The 14,955-nt window shown below is 40.2% G+C and overlaps 1 protein-coding gene across 1 annotated transcript; it reads left to right on the top strand.

The window, feature by feature from the left end:
- Positions 1 to 3,314: 3,314 nt before the first annotated feature.
- On the top strand, positions 3,315 to 14,283 carry LOC139216270 (myosin heavy chain, fast skeletal muscle-like). The gene is made up of 40 exons (XM_070847358.1): positions 3,315 to 3,370; positions 3,473 to 3,695; positions 3,939 to 4,082; positions 4,192 to 4,348; positions 4,445 to 4,472; positions 4,561 to 4,672; positions 4,763 to 4,855; positions 4,936 to 4,999; positions 5,122 to 5,220; positions 5,311 to 5,414; positions 5,493 to 5,631; positions 5,728 to 5,846; positions 5,967 to 6,116; positions 6,253 to 6,423; positions 6,518 to 6,824; positions 7,106 to 7,182; positions 7,272 to 7,359; positions 7,448 to 7,565; positions 7,687 to 7,810; positions 7,906 to 8,042; positions 8,158 to 8,413; positions 8,540 to 8,782; positions 8,893 to 9,069; positions 9,190 to 9,335; positions 9,449 to 9,539; positions 9,627 to 10,016; positions 10,211 to 10,337; positions 10,415 to 10,533; positions 10,908 to 11,104; positions 11,192 to 11,375; positions 11,479 to 11,644; positions 11,930 to 12,054; positions 12,187 to 12,495; positions 12,587 to 12,790; positions 12,882 to 13,007; positions 13,108 to 13,278; positions 13,421 to 13,525; positions 13,618 to 13,713; positions 13,819 to 13,950; positions 14,164 to 14,283. The coding sequence occupies exons 2-40, from the start codon at positions 3,492 to 3,494 to the stop codon at positions 14,179 to 14,181; spliced, it is 5,817 nt and encodes a 1,938-aa protein (XP_070703459.1). The 5' UTR covers positions 3,315 to 3,370; positions 3,473 to 3,491; the 3' UTR covers positions 14,182 to 14,283.
- Positions 14,284 to 14,955: the final 672 nt, after the last annotated feature.

The following is a 14,955-nucleotide window of genomic DNA, read 5'->3' as shown; positions in this document are numbered from 1 at the left end:
CTTGTTTCAGGCAGGACTTCATGGTACTGCCATGAAAAGAAAGGGTGGCCTGCTTTATACAGGCCACACTAAGGCAGAGAGATGGCAGCTGAGGGCCTCTTTAGCTCAGGAGAACATCACAGGAGAGAGAAGAGTGCAGCAGAGCTGGAGCTGGAAAAGAGAGCTGAGGTGGAGTGGGACCCTCAGACATCCAGGGGAGAAGAGCACAGCAGACCTGGACCCTCAGTAAGGTCCACTCCTAGGGAGAAGAGAGAAACTCTGCTCTGCTTGTCATGGCTCATGTGCCACACATTGATCAATTGTGGGTGGAGGCTGGATCAAGGGATTTAGCATGTTGGTGTGAAAACCTACAGAAAAGACAAAGAAATATGTAGTCCCCAACATTATGGGGGAGATCCAATAGTTGAGTTGTGCCAGAAATCCCTACTCTGCAAACACAGCCAAGTGGAAGTTAAAATGGGAATATGTATGTATATGCCGATAAAGTTGGAATAAAATGTGTTTTACCTCTTCTCATGAAATGATGAGAATGACAATGTGATTTATTCTTGATAAATAAAGTGTATATCTTCTCAACTTTATTGATCAAACTCTTCCAAACATATCACAGTGAAACTTAAACCACAATTAACCAAACTGTGTATTCAGGCTTTAACAAAATTGGGGGTATTCAACAATTATTCCAACTTTATGGGCAACAGTGTATATATATATATATATATATATATATATATATATATATATATATATATATATATATATATATATATATATATATATATATATATATATATATGTATATGTATGTATGTATGTATGTATGTATGTATGTATGTATGTATATGTGTGTGTGTGTGTGTATATATATATATATATGTGTGTGTGTGTGTGTGTGTATGTATATATATATATGTATATATATACACATATATATACATATATACATATATACACACACACATATATATATATATACATATATTCTTCATTGTTGAATCAGTCCAAACACATATCATGACACAATACACGCCCACACAAGAGCTGAAAGAGCTTGTCTGAGCCTTCTCACTCTTCATCCAGTGCAAGCCGAACATTTGTCAACATTTGTCAATTGTTGGCAGATTATTGCATTATGAATATGTATTATTTGTCCTGAGGAACACTGTGTGCAGCTCTAAGGTTACATTATTCACTTATTTGAATTCCAAACACGTTATTATTAATGCATCTTTAACCCTCAAATTCTAGACTCATAAAAACAATGATGAAGAATGAATGTTATTTTGAAAATTAAAGGACAAGAAAGGAGTATTCTGTCTTAGCATTCACATTCGGCTTAGGACTTGTGAAAAGAATAAGGCTTGCCTTGTATCCTTGCAGCGCTCTCTTTGGGATGTCACAGCGACAAAGTCATGCAAGTCCTTGCACTATGACCAATGGTGGAAAGTACATCTTGACTTGGAATCTTGGAGCAGAGTGTGCTCACCACTTAAGCTTTTAATGAACCTTCATCTGTCATCCCTTTGGGTTTTTCAGCGATGGGGAATTGGATTTCACATCCCTTTTGTATCCTCTTAAAAGGAATATATGTTGACAGGCTAAACATGCCCATGTCACATATACAGCAAAAGAAATCAACACCACCAATTCACCATAGAGGATTTCTTTCCATAGCTGAATCCTAAATATAAAGGGAACAACATTTATAACTAATGGGTCCCAGTACCCATACCTACCAGACTCCTTGGATGAACTCACAAATCATTCTTTACAGCTCGGACCATATAATTATATCAAACAAGATGCAATGTGGTGGTTTTCCCATGAATAGGTAATCTCGCCACTCTTCCATGTCTTCCATGTGCATATTGGACCTTAGTATCAAATGTAACTACTGGATGACATTTTGCCTTGTGATAAACTTATTTTGAGCCTTAACTCAATGCCAACTGTTTTCATGTCCATTCATGGAGTTACATAAAAGGACATTGAGCTTTTATGGATTATACCTCATCTTTACTTTTATTACAGGGATATGAGATGTGCCAGTGTCCTGTAACTGTAGATCATGAACATGCTGGGGCCTCTCCAAAACTAAGCTCCACGGAGGCAAAGCATTCTTGTATCTCTATTAATAAAGTGCGTTAATTCTGATTTATATGATGAAACAGTGCACAACATTTAACACGTTTTGTTAAATATATTATTATTATTATTGTCAAACATGATTGAAAACTATGATTTAATTATTCCCCAGACTTAGCACATCTTCTAAGTTTATATTAAAGCTGATAATTATTGTTGTTATTATTAGTGTCATTTAGGGGTGGACTTTCTGTCATTTCAGCAATCTCAAATGTGCATGTGTCCTGCAATTGAATACCAGTGGAATTTGAAAGACTTTCCAAAACCAACCCAAGCTGCCCATGAATTTAAAAAAAGATTCTAAATGTTCACAACATGTTTCAACTCTAGTTTTATTGTACATTTATTGGAATTGTACATAAGTCATGTTCTGCGCTATTTAATGAATGGTAGACTTTGGCTGTCACTTCTATGCCTTCACTTGGAGGCAGTAGTGGACCAACATTTAGAACAGCCAGGCTTGTAAATAACAAAAACGAATCTTGGGCAGAATGCATAAGCATCTCCTTTGTTCCCACTTGATTAATTTGAAATTCACACTTCCTTAAGACTTAAATGATTTACTGGAATGTCTCTGTGTTTGAACATTTTTACAGTAGTTTTTTACACAAGACCGTGATCATAATTAACATACCTGTTAAAACCATTAAGTCATATAAATTTAAACACCCACATTGTGTTGGTCACATCCAACATTGTAATCAAATTAGTTGGTAAAACATCATAACGTATCCTGAATTTTAAAAATTCTATTTACAAAGAAATGTGATGACCACCTGCTGGACCATCACTGCCACAAAATAAGCAACAGGATGTAAAGTGGACATGACCAAACTGAGGGAGAGATCACTGCTGACTAGGCACCTCCACCCTCTATATAAGAGGCAGCTCTGGACTTCTGCAAGAACTGATAGGCTCCCAACACAGGTGAGTGCATTTACTGTGAACTCAGATGGCACTATTGATTTGTCACTGAAGTTAATGTGTTTCTAATTACTTATGTATATGCAATTTTCTTGATATACTTAATATACCCTTAAGAAGGGATTTCTTCCACAAAAATCCCATAATTACTTATTTTGTGCTGGTTTTTGATTGACTGAAATTCCACAACTAAAATTTTAATTTACAAAAACAATCTGAACTCATGTTTTATCATCTTTTTATAGCATCTGGAGACTCCACCAAAAACTGCACCACTCAATCTTTTTTGGAGCAAACTGAGGTAAAAGATGTCACCATGACATTGCCACCATCATCTGGATACAATACTGCATCTATCTCATTTTGATATGTGAACACTTTTGTGGACTCTTCATCTTTTCAGCCTCCACTAAAGTGCCATCATGAGCACAGACGCAGAGATGCAGGCCTATGGCGCTGCAGCCGTATACCTCCGGAAGCCTGAGAAGGAGAGGCTTGAGGCACAAACAGCTCCTTTTGATGCCAAAACAGCCTACTTTGTAGCTGAACCTCAAGAGATGTACCTCAAGGGTAAACTCACCAAAAAAGAGGGTGGCAATGCTACAGTTGACACAGACAGTGGAAAGGTAGGTGATGCTTTGCATTTCTTTTTAAAATATTTCTTTTGATCCTTTCTGTACAGGGGGATGACTATCTATCCACGAACATTTACTCAACATGATATCTTAGTAAAACATTTAGTGAGCTATTTATTTATCGCTGTATGTTAAATTTAAACTGACACTGTAAACAACTATGGCATCCATCTGATGATTTGTCTATTAGAAATTATTTCTTTGTAAAAATGTTGTACTGTACTTCCTATTCAGACTATCACTGTAAAAGAAGCTGACATCCATCCCAGGAATCCTCCAAAGTACGATAAAATTGAGGACATGGCCATGATGACCCACCTCAACGAGCCTTGTGTGTTGTATAACCTCAAAGAGCGTTATGCATCATGGATGATCTACGTGAGTTTCCACTGTACTACACAAATTCACTGTGTTTGTACTCATGTACATGTGCCTGAATAAATCTATCCTAATGTTAACATTATGTCTATGCCCTCTACTATGACAGACCTACTCTGGGTTGTTCTGCGTTGTCGTGAATCCCTACAAGTGGCTTCCTGTGTATGATGCTATATGTGTAGCAGCATACAGAGGCAAGAAGAGGATTGAGGCTCCACCCCACATCTTCTCCATCTCTGACAATGCCTATCAGTTCATGCACACTGGTAAGACCACAGTTTCTCATGTGAAAGTGGAAATAAAAAGAAGTTAAATTGTCCTTAAACAAAAACTTATTGAAAGATCAATCATTTGTATTTCAGATCGTGAGAACCAGTCTGTCCTGATTACGTGAGTATAAGATAAACTGTCAAGCTAAATCATTATGAACTTCATGATAATGAAGCAGAATTTTGATAATGTATCTCTTCTACCCCAGTGGAGAATCCGGAGCTGGAAAGACTGTCAACACCAAGCGTGTCATCCAGTACTTTGCAACAATTGCAGCTATTGGAGCCAAGAAGGCTGAGCCAACACCCGGCAAAATGCAGGTAATTTTAAGGTTATTTAAGATGAAAGTCTTTCTCAGAAGAAAGTTCATTTGAATGCACGACTCATGTAACTACAATCTTCTCTTGCAGGGCTCCCTTGAGGACCAAATCGTTGCGGCCAACCCTCTGCTGGAGGCCTATGGTAATGCAAAGACTGTGAGGAATGACAACTCATCTCGTTTCGTAAGTATGCAAGAAATATTTTGAGACTTTTTTGCTAAAAAATTGCAAAAATGTAAGATTTTAATGATTTGGCTGCCTAGGGTAAATTCATCAGGATCCACTTTGGCTCTACTGGCAAGCTGGCTTCAGCTGATATTGAAACGTGTAAGTTTCAAGCATGGTGTGAGTCTAGATTCAACTGAACTGAAATCTGGTCTCTGATAAAGTAAAACAGTGTAATGCAATACAGTTGTCTTAAAGTTCTCAATTAATTGTGTTATTTTTAGATCTGCTGGAGAAGTCCCGTGTCACCTTCCAGCTGTCTGCTGAGAGGAGCTACCATATCTTCTATCAGCTGATGACTGGCCACAGGCCTGAGCTCCTGGGTAAGTTGTAGTAAGAACTTGAAATATAAATTTCAACAATATAGACAACAACATCAAACAATACAATGCATTTCTGTTGTGCCCCTGCAGAGGCTCTTCTGATCACCACCAACCCCTATGACTACCCAATGATCAGTCAGGGTGAAATCACTGTCAAAAGCATCAATGATGTGGAGGAGTTTGATGCAACAGATGTAAGACAACAATTTAGTTAAATAGATATTAAACTGGGGAAAATGTTTGGCATACCCTAACTTACACTTTCACCTCAGACTGCTATTGACATCTTGGGCTTCACTGCTGAGGAGAAACTGGGCATCTACAAGCTGACTGGAGCTGTGATGCATCATGGCAACATGAAATTCAAGCAGAAGCAGCGTGAAGAGCAGGCTGAACCAGATGGCACTGAGGGTAATTGTCAATAACATCATTCTCATCATGCATGTTTTCTGGTAAGTAAAATACTACTCAGGTCATTGTGTAATCATTGTCTTTCTTTTCCATCAGTGGCCGATAAAATCGCCTACCTCCTGGGCCTGAACTCAGCTGATATGCTGAAAGCTCTGTGCTACCCAAGAGTCAAGGTCGGAAATGAGATGGTGACCAAAGGTCAGACAGTGCCACAGGTAATGAAAAGAGGATTATCTATTTGATATTTGAAACAAAAATACAATTTGTGGTATATTTGCATTTTGACATTATAATATAATATAAAGAGATTCACAATCTCAAATACTTATTCCTAGGTCAACAATTCTGTCAGTGCTCTGTGCAAGTCCATCTATGAGAAAATGTTCTTGTGGATGGTCGTGCGTATCAATGAGATGCTGGACACAAAGCAGCCAAGACAGTTCTTCATTGGAGTGTTGGATATCGCTGGATTTGAGATCTTCGATGTGAGTTGTTGAAAAATATCCAAACAAATTTAAAACTTGACCCTAATTTCCCAGGAAATTAAATATTTTCACCTAATGGTGATTATCTACATCTACTGCATGCCCAATGACATGCTTATCTACCTGTATACTGTAGTTCAACAGCTTGGAGCAGCTCTGCATTAACTTCACCAATGAGAAACTGCAACAGTTCTTCAACCACCACATGTTTGTTCTGGAGCAAGAGGAGTACAAGAAAGAAGGCATTATTTGGGAGTTCATTGACTTCGGTATGGACTTGGCTGCCTGCATTGAGCTTATTGAGAAGGTAAGTAACCATTCTGGTAGACGTAAGTTCATGATTCATGCAAGTGTTTGCTTCCTCAGTTTAATTTTTAACATGAAATGCAAATTCTTCTCAGCCAATGGGCATCTTCTCCATCCTTGAAGAGGAGTGCATGTTCCCCAAGGCCTCTGACACAACTTTTAAGAACAAGCTGTATGATCAGCATCTTGGCAAGACCAAGGCCTTTGAGAAGCCAAAGCCTGGAAAGGGCAAGGCTGAGGCTCACTTCTCCCTGGTTCATTATGCTGGTACAGTGGACTACAATGTCTCTGGCTGGTTGGATAAGAACAAGGACCCTCTGAACGACTCAGTTGTTCAGCTCTACCAGAAGTCTTCAAACAAACTGCTGGCATTGCTATATGCAACCCATGGTGCAGGTGAAGGTAAGAAATAAGAGTGAACAGAGTATTCAGGAACTCTGCGTATCCAGTACAGATCAGCTTATCAGAGATTGAGTGTTGGAGGAGGGGCAGCATGTTAGTGACGGGTAAGAAACTGTGTCTCTTTGGGTCAGGCCTGGTAAGAAGCTGATGACCACTCTGTGGTATGAAAGTTGAGATGAAGTTAATCCACATAGACAAAAAATCTTCAAACAGTTGGAACTACAGTGTTATGTGTTACAGTGTATTGTGCCATTAATGAAATTCAATGTTTTGCAAAACAGAGGCTGCTGGTGGTGGTGGCAAGAAGGGTGGCAAGAAGAAGGGTGGCTCCTTCCAAACGGTGTCTGCTCTTTTCAGAGTATGTATTTTTTCATATTTTTAAGTAGTAATTATGAACCTCGTCTTAAAATATTGGTAACTTGATAATGTTGTGTTGCTGATCCACAGGAGAACTTGGGCAAGCTGATGACCAACTTGAGGAGCACTCACCCTCATTTTGTGCGCTGCCTGATTCCTAATGAATCAAAGACTCCTGGTAAGAACTTCATAATCCACCTTTCTGCACGTTGTTTTAGCATAATAACAAAAGAAGTATTTTACCAATATGCAACTGCAATGTCCAGGTCTTATGGAGAACTTCCTGGTCATCCACCAGCTGAGGTGTAACGGTGTGCTGGAGGGCATCAGAATCTGCAGAAAGGGCTTCCCCAGCAGAATCCTCTACGCTGACTTCAAGCAAAGGTATCACTCATTTTTAGTTGATGCATAACAAATTCAATTCATTTTACTTCAAGCACTGGGATTGAGAATGCCACACCAAGATTTTAAATACATCTAAGTAACAACACATTTTCTTTTGCAGATACAAAGTATTGAATGCCAGTGTCATCCCAGAGGGACAGTTCATTGACAACAAGAAAGCTTCAGAGAAGCTGCTTGGCTCAATTGATGTGGACCACACTCAGTACAAGTTTGGACACACAAAGGTTCATCCTTATAAGACAATATTTACAGACTTAGTCGTCCTGTTATATCCAAGTGTGCTGGTGACTAATTTCCTTCACCTGATAACATACTGTAGGTGTTCTTCAAAGCTGGTCTGCTGGGTACCCTGGAGGAGATGAGAGATGAGAAACTGGCTGCACTGGTGACCATGACTCAGGCTCTCTGCAGAGGATATGTCATGAGGAAGGAGTTTGTTAAGATGATGGAGAGGAGGTAGGATTCTCACACAATACACTAAATTGTGTCTAGAAATTATATTGGTAACATCCCTATTTCTAAAAAAAAATATTGCAAGAAAAGTGAAATTTTGTTTCTATTTCTTCTATAGAGAATCTATCTTTTCAATCCAGTACAATATCCGTTCATTCATGAATGTGAAGAACTGGCCATGGCTGAAATTGTACTTCAAGATCAAACCTCTTCTGAAGAGTGCTGAGACTGAGAAGGAGCTGACACAGATGAAGGAGAACTATGATAAGATGAAAACTGACCTGGCTACTGCTCTGGCCAAGAAGAAGGAACTGGAGGAGAAGATGGTGTCTCTGCTGCAGGAGAAGAATGACCTGCAACTGCAAGTGGCTGCAGTAAGTAGGAGATAAAAGAAAGTGTGATAATGTTCATATATCTAAGTAAGATAAGAGGAGGTTACAAAAATTGACTTTCATTTCCTGGTTGTCTTTTAAGTTATTGCATGTCCAAATGTACTATAGGAAGTTGAGAGCCTCTCTGATGCAGAGGAAAGGTGTGAGGGGCTCATTAAGAGCAAGATCCAGATGGAGGCCAAACTCAAAGAGACAAGTGAGAGACTGGAGGATGAAGAGGAAATCAATGCTGAGCTGACTGCCAAGAAGAGGAAGCTGGAGGATGAATGCTCTGAGCTGAAGAAAGACATTGATGACTTGGAGCTCACCTTGGCTAAAGTGGAGAAGGAGAAACATGCCACAGAAAACAAGGTTCTTATAACTTTAAATCGATTTTGATACAATATGATGAAATGTTTCTACAGAGGCTTCAAATATATAAAGATGCTACAGGACAAATGTACCTCTCATTCCATGTTCAGGTGAAAAACCTGACAGAGGAGATGGCATCTCAAGATGAGACTATTGCCAAGTTAACCAAGGAGAAGAAAGCCCTCCAAGAGAGCCACCAGCAAACACTTGATGATCTCCAGGCAGAGGAGGACAAAGTCAACACTCTGACCAAGGCCAAGACGAAGCTGGAACAGCAAGTGGACGATGTAAGAAAACAAATGCTCTTACTTTGTAGGTTTTTGCCCTGCAATTACTTGGTATTCTTGGTATTGATGCTCTGTCTTTCAAATGACTCACATTAACTATCATTTACTGTCATCTGGTAGCTTGAGGGGTCACTGGAGCAAGAGAAGAAGCTCCGCATGGACCTTGAAAGAGCCAAGAGGAAGCTTGAGGGAGATCTGAAACTGGCCCAGGAATCCATAATGGACCTGGAGAATGACAAACAGCAATCTGATGAGAAAATCAAGAAGTACGTTTTTTATATGTTTTAGGATATTAGTTTTCTTGTCAGCATTTCATACATTACACTCCAACAACTGTGCAAACCATGACAGTGAAAGCTTTCTTGTTATCCTCATCAAGGAAAGAATTTGAGACCAGCCAACTCCTCAGCAAGATTGAGGACGAGCAGTCTCTTGGTGCTCAGCTTCAGAAGAAGATCAAGGAACTCCAGGTAACATATTCTGCATACATGCAGTATAAAAAACAGTACATTACTGCACATTTCAGTTAATAAACCTTCTACCATCATCACATCTAGGCCCGTATTGAGGAGCTGGAAGAGGAGATTGAGGCTGAGAGGGCTGCCCGGGCCAAGGTTGAGAAGCAGAGGGCCGACCTTTCCAGGGAGCTTGAGGAGATCAGTGAGAGGCTCGAGGAGGCTGGCGGAGCAACAGCAGCTCAGATCGAGATGAACAAGAAACGCGAAGCTGAGTTCCAGAAGCTGCGTCGTGATCTTGAAGAATCAACCCTGCAGCATGAAGCTACCGCGGCAGCTCTGCGCAAGAAGCAGGCTGACAGTGTTGCAGAGCTGGGTGAGCAGATCGACAACCTCCAGCGTGTCAAGCAGAAGCTTGAGAAGGAGAAGAGTGAGTACAAGATGGAGATTGATGACCTCTCCAGCAACATGGAGGCTGTTGCTAAATCAAAAGTGAGTTTTGTCTTCATAAGTTAAGGTTTTATCTCTCTGTCATTAGGTTTAAAGATACTAGCACAGAAACTATATTTACATGAGTATAGTTGCTAGATAAGGGTAACACCAAGAATAGTCACACAATAAAAGTGTCTATTGAAAAGTAGTGTTAAATGCAGGTTTTTCAAAGGCAGCACATTTGTTTTTGAAAGGGCAACTTGGAGAAAATGTGCAGAACTCTTGAGGACCAGCTGAGTGAACTCAAATCCAAAAATGATGAAAACGTCCGGCAGCTGAATGACATTAATGCACAGAGGGCCAGACTGCAGACAGAGAATGGTGAGTCACCTTTGATAAAAACTAGTGATGGAAACCATTAATGAACACTTTTATGACTGTCAATGATTGTCATTTAGGTGAGTTTTCTCGCCAGCTTGAGGAGAAGGAAGCTCTTGTTTCCCAGCTGACCAGGGGCAAGCAGGCCTTCACTCAGCAGATTGAAGAGTTGAAGAGGCACGTTGAGGAGGAAATCAAGGTATAACAAGGTTACATGTCTTGTTACTTGGTTTTAACTGTGGCTGAATGCAGTTCTCATTTTCAAATATAGTCATTAAAAGATACTTGCATTATATTCTAAGATTATGTTAAAAAATAATAAAAGCTCAATTATCTAGTCCTTTAAAACATCTAAAAACATCTATACAAACATCATACAAAGTGAAATCTCTTTGTACGTTTTTGTCAGATAATGAAAAGAAAGATCAATATTACCTGATGCTAAATAGAAAATATAAATGGTAAAAGCAAATGCTCCAAAACTAAACTGAACATGTTTCAACTTGAGAAAGTGCTCATTTACATTTTCTCTGTCTGCTCCACTGGTAAGCTGCAAATGTTTTTTTTCAACAGGCCAAGAATGCCCTGGCTCATGGTGTTCAGTCAGCCCGCCATGACTGTGATCTACTCAGAGAGCAGTTTGAGGAGGAGCAGGAGGCCAAGGCTGAGCTGCAGAGGGGAATGTCCAAGGCCAACAGCGAGGTGGCTCAGTGGAGATCCAAATATGAGACGGATGCTATTCAGCGCACTGAAGAGCTGGAGGAGGCCAAGTACATAAAACTTCTCGTTTTTATTCAATATTTTATCACCCCACATATTTTTGCAAAATTCAAATTGAAAACACTTCTTCGCTACAGGAAAAAGCTTGCCCAGCGCCTGCAGGATGCTGAGGAATCCATTGAGGCTGTGAACTCCAAGTGTGCCTCTTTGGAGAAGACCAAGCAGAGGCTGCAGGGAGAGGTGGAGGACCTCATGATTGATGTGGAGAGAGCTAATAGTCTGGCTGCCAACCTTGACAAGAAGCAGAGGAACTTTGACAAGGTAAGTGGTGATAGTGGACAAGACTAGTCTCAACTAAAGGCCTGACCAATCTGAAACATGATACTACTTTAGTAATATTTTTAATTCATCTATGTCATTATAGGTCCTGGCAGAATGGAAGCAGAAGTATGAGGAGGGCCAGGCAGAGCTGGAAGGAGCCCAGAAGGAGGCTCGCTCTCTCAGCACTGAACTGTTCAAGATGAAGAACTCTTATGAAGAGGCTTTGGATCACCTGGAGACCATGAAGAGAGAGAACAAGAACCTGCAGCGTATGTCAATCTTTTAAAGTAAAAATGCAAATTATGTTGGGTTCTTTTCTGACCTTCACAAGAGTACTAAACCTCTATGGCATAAAAAACTCTTTTGTATGAATGGAAACGATACTATACCACTTTTCAGGAGACTCTGAATTTGAGGGAGAATAATTCCTTTCAAAATATGTTACAGAAGAGCCCTACTTTCATTTTTCATAAAAAATTTAATTTCTGAAGCATTTTGTAGGACAGATTCTGTGGGCCACTGTTAACTATACTTTGGTTTTGCATGCTCTTCAGAGGAGATTTCAGACCTGACTGAACAGATTGGTGAGACTGGAAAGAGCATCCATGAGCTGGAGAAAGCCAAGAAGACTGTGGAGACTGAGAAGACTGAAATTCAGACAGCCCTGGAGGAAGCTGAGGTAAAATCTTGATTGCAATATTGGACCACTTAAATGATAAAATACAACAGCATATATTATGTAACCATGTATTTCTTTTGAGTTGTTTGTTCCTGCGAAAAGTAACTTTTGTTATGTTTGTGACTTTTCAAGGGCACACTGGAGCATGAGGAGGCCAAGATTCTGCGTGTTCAGCTTGAGCTCAACCAGATCAAAGGTGAGGTCGACAGGAAGCTGGCAGAGAAGGATGAGGAGATGGAGCAGATCAAGAGGAACAGTCAGAGGGTGATTGACTCCATGCAGAGCACTCTCGATTCTGAGGTCAGGAGCAGGAATGATGCCCTGAGAATCAAGAAGAAGATGGAGGGAGACTTGAATGAGATGGAGATTCAGCTGAGCCATTCCAACAGGCAGGCTGCTGAGGCCCAGAAACAACTGAGGAATGTCCAGGGACAGCTCAAGGTGAGGATTACATATTCATTTAGTTTACAAAAAAAAAAAGAAACATGCAAAGAGTTCAGATGGTTGACTGTGTTTTTTCTTGTGGTCTCAGGATGCCCAACTGCACCTTGATGATGCCATCAGGGGACACGAAGACATGAAGGAGCAGGTCGCCATGGTGGAGCGCAGAAACGGTCTGATGCTGGCTGAGATTGAGGAGCTGAGAGTCGCTCTGGAGCAGACAGAGAGAGGACGCAAAGTGGCTGAGCAGGAGTTGGTTGATGCCAGTGAGCGTGTCGGACTGCTTCACTCCCAGGTTTTTTTTTATGTTAATTCACATGAAACATGTATTTACTGAAAACAGATTACAGATATCATATTAAGCATGGCTTTTCTTACACATTCAGAACACCAGTCTTATCAACACCAAGAAGAAGCTGGAGGCTGACCTCGTCCAGGTTCAGGGTGAAGTGGATGATTCTGTTCAGGAAGCAAGAAATGCTGAGGAGAAAGCCAAGAAGGCTATCACTGATGTGAGTATTCTTTTTTTATGTAAAATGCTACTTCACCAAAGACTTGTTTATGCTTGACCATCGATGTCATGTCCTAATTCCAAACTGCCCATCATTTCAGGCTGCCATGATGGCTGAGGAGCTGAAGAAGGAGCAGGACACCAGTGCTCATCTGGAGAGGATGAAGAAGAACCTGGAGGTCACAGTCAAGGACCTGCAGCACCGTCTGGATGAAGCTGAGAACCTCGCCATGAAGGGTGGCAAGAAGCAGCTCCAGAAACTGGAGTCCAGGGTATGCATTATAAATAAAAACTCACAAGTGATCATTTTTGGGAGCACATCACAGTTTCACAGTGTTCAATTAATTTAACTCTATTTCTTTTTAGTAAAAGTAGTGAAATAAAATGGATGTATTATTTATCATCGTGATACAGGTGCGCGAGCTGGAGACTGAAGTTGATGCCGAGCAGAGACGTGGAGCTGATGCTGTGAAAGGAGTCCGCAAATATGAGAGGAGAGTGAAGGAACTGACCTACCAGGTAGGTTTAATATTAACTAAAAACTACCATGACTTCTTAATGTCTTGATTCTGTCCCTATACTCCATTGGTAATAATTCTTTATCTGTACAGACTGAGGAGGACAAGAAGAACGTGAACAGACTTCAGGACCTGGTGGACAAGCTGCAGCTCAAAGTCAAGGCTTACAAGAGACAGTCTGAGGAGGCTGTAAGTCACACACACAATGTAACACATCATTCACACTTGATTTAATAATATCATTACTACAAACTGTTTTGTAACTATGTCAATACAACTCCAAACACTTCACAGGAGGAGCAGGCCAACTCTCACATGTCCAAGCTGAGGAAGGTCCAGCATGAGCTGGAGGAGGCTCAGGAACGCGCTGACATCGCTGAGTCCCAGGTCAACAAGCTGAGAGCCAAGAGCCGTGACACTGGAAAGGTAACTTTGTTGTTTGCACGATCACAATATCAACTGTATTTAAAGTAGAAGTCAGCAACATGATTTGACTTTCACCATTGACAGTGTAAATCAAGATCACATCTTATGAAGTACCCAATTTTTCAAATGAAAAGATAAAATAACTCATTCTGTAACTTGATTCCTAAATTTAAATTTTTCCATGCTAATTGATTTTCCCCTCTTTTCTTTTAGTCTGATTCTGCAGAGTAGGAGTCATCATCCAGTTGAGGCCTTTCACCAGAGTTCATAAAATATGAATCAGTGGAAGGGGGCTCTTTAACATTTCAATAAAGATGATAATTGTTATCACAATCCTGAATCCTGTCATTTCCTCTGTGACAACAAATATTTAGTCCAAAACTAAGTAGAGCAATTAGCCATGCTATAATGTCTTGTGATACAGTATCATGCATTTAAAATGGCGATAAAGTGGAAACCTTAGATTTGCAATATGGTGCAAGACTGATACCTTGAGAAAGTTCAACAGTGATTTTCTGACACTGAAACTTTTGCTTCTTATTAAATTGTTGGTGCTTTTAAAACTTGACCTGTGGTAATCAAAACTCCAGCAACTCTTGTACTATACAGAACAACTTTATTGTTAGAGCAGCACATTTTGGCCTGTAGTCTTCGTCAGGGTTGTCTCATAATCAAGATGTTCTGTATACTATAAGCACTGCTGGAGGTTTGACATCTTCAGTCTTTTTTCTCTTCTCCATGAACATTAAGCCAGTAATTCCTATTATTATCTAGATCCATAAAAACAATGATGGATGAAGAATGAATGCTAATTTGGAAAGTAAAGGACAAAAAAGGAGTATTCTGTATTCTCAGATGAATACAATTAGCATTCATATTCTGCTTAGGACTGGTGAAAATGAGAAGGCCTGCCATGCATCATTGCAATGCTCTATTTGGGATGTCACAGGCGACAAATAGATGCTGGTTGCCAAGTCATGCAAGTCCTTTCACTATGACCAATGG

Source organism: Pempheris klunzingeri, chromosome 17, assembly GCF_042242105.1.
Source record: "Pempheris klunzingeri isolate RE-2024b chromosome 17, fPemKlu1.hap1, whole genome shotgun sequence".
In the NCBI taxonomy this organism is placed as follows: Eukaryota; Metazoa; Chordata; class Actinopteri; order Acropomatiformes; family Pempheridae; genus Pempheris; species Pempheris klunzingeri.
This window is presented reverse-complemented; position numbering and strand designations above follow the sequence as displayed.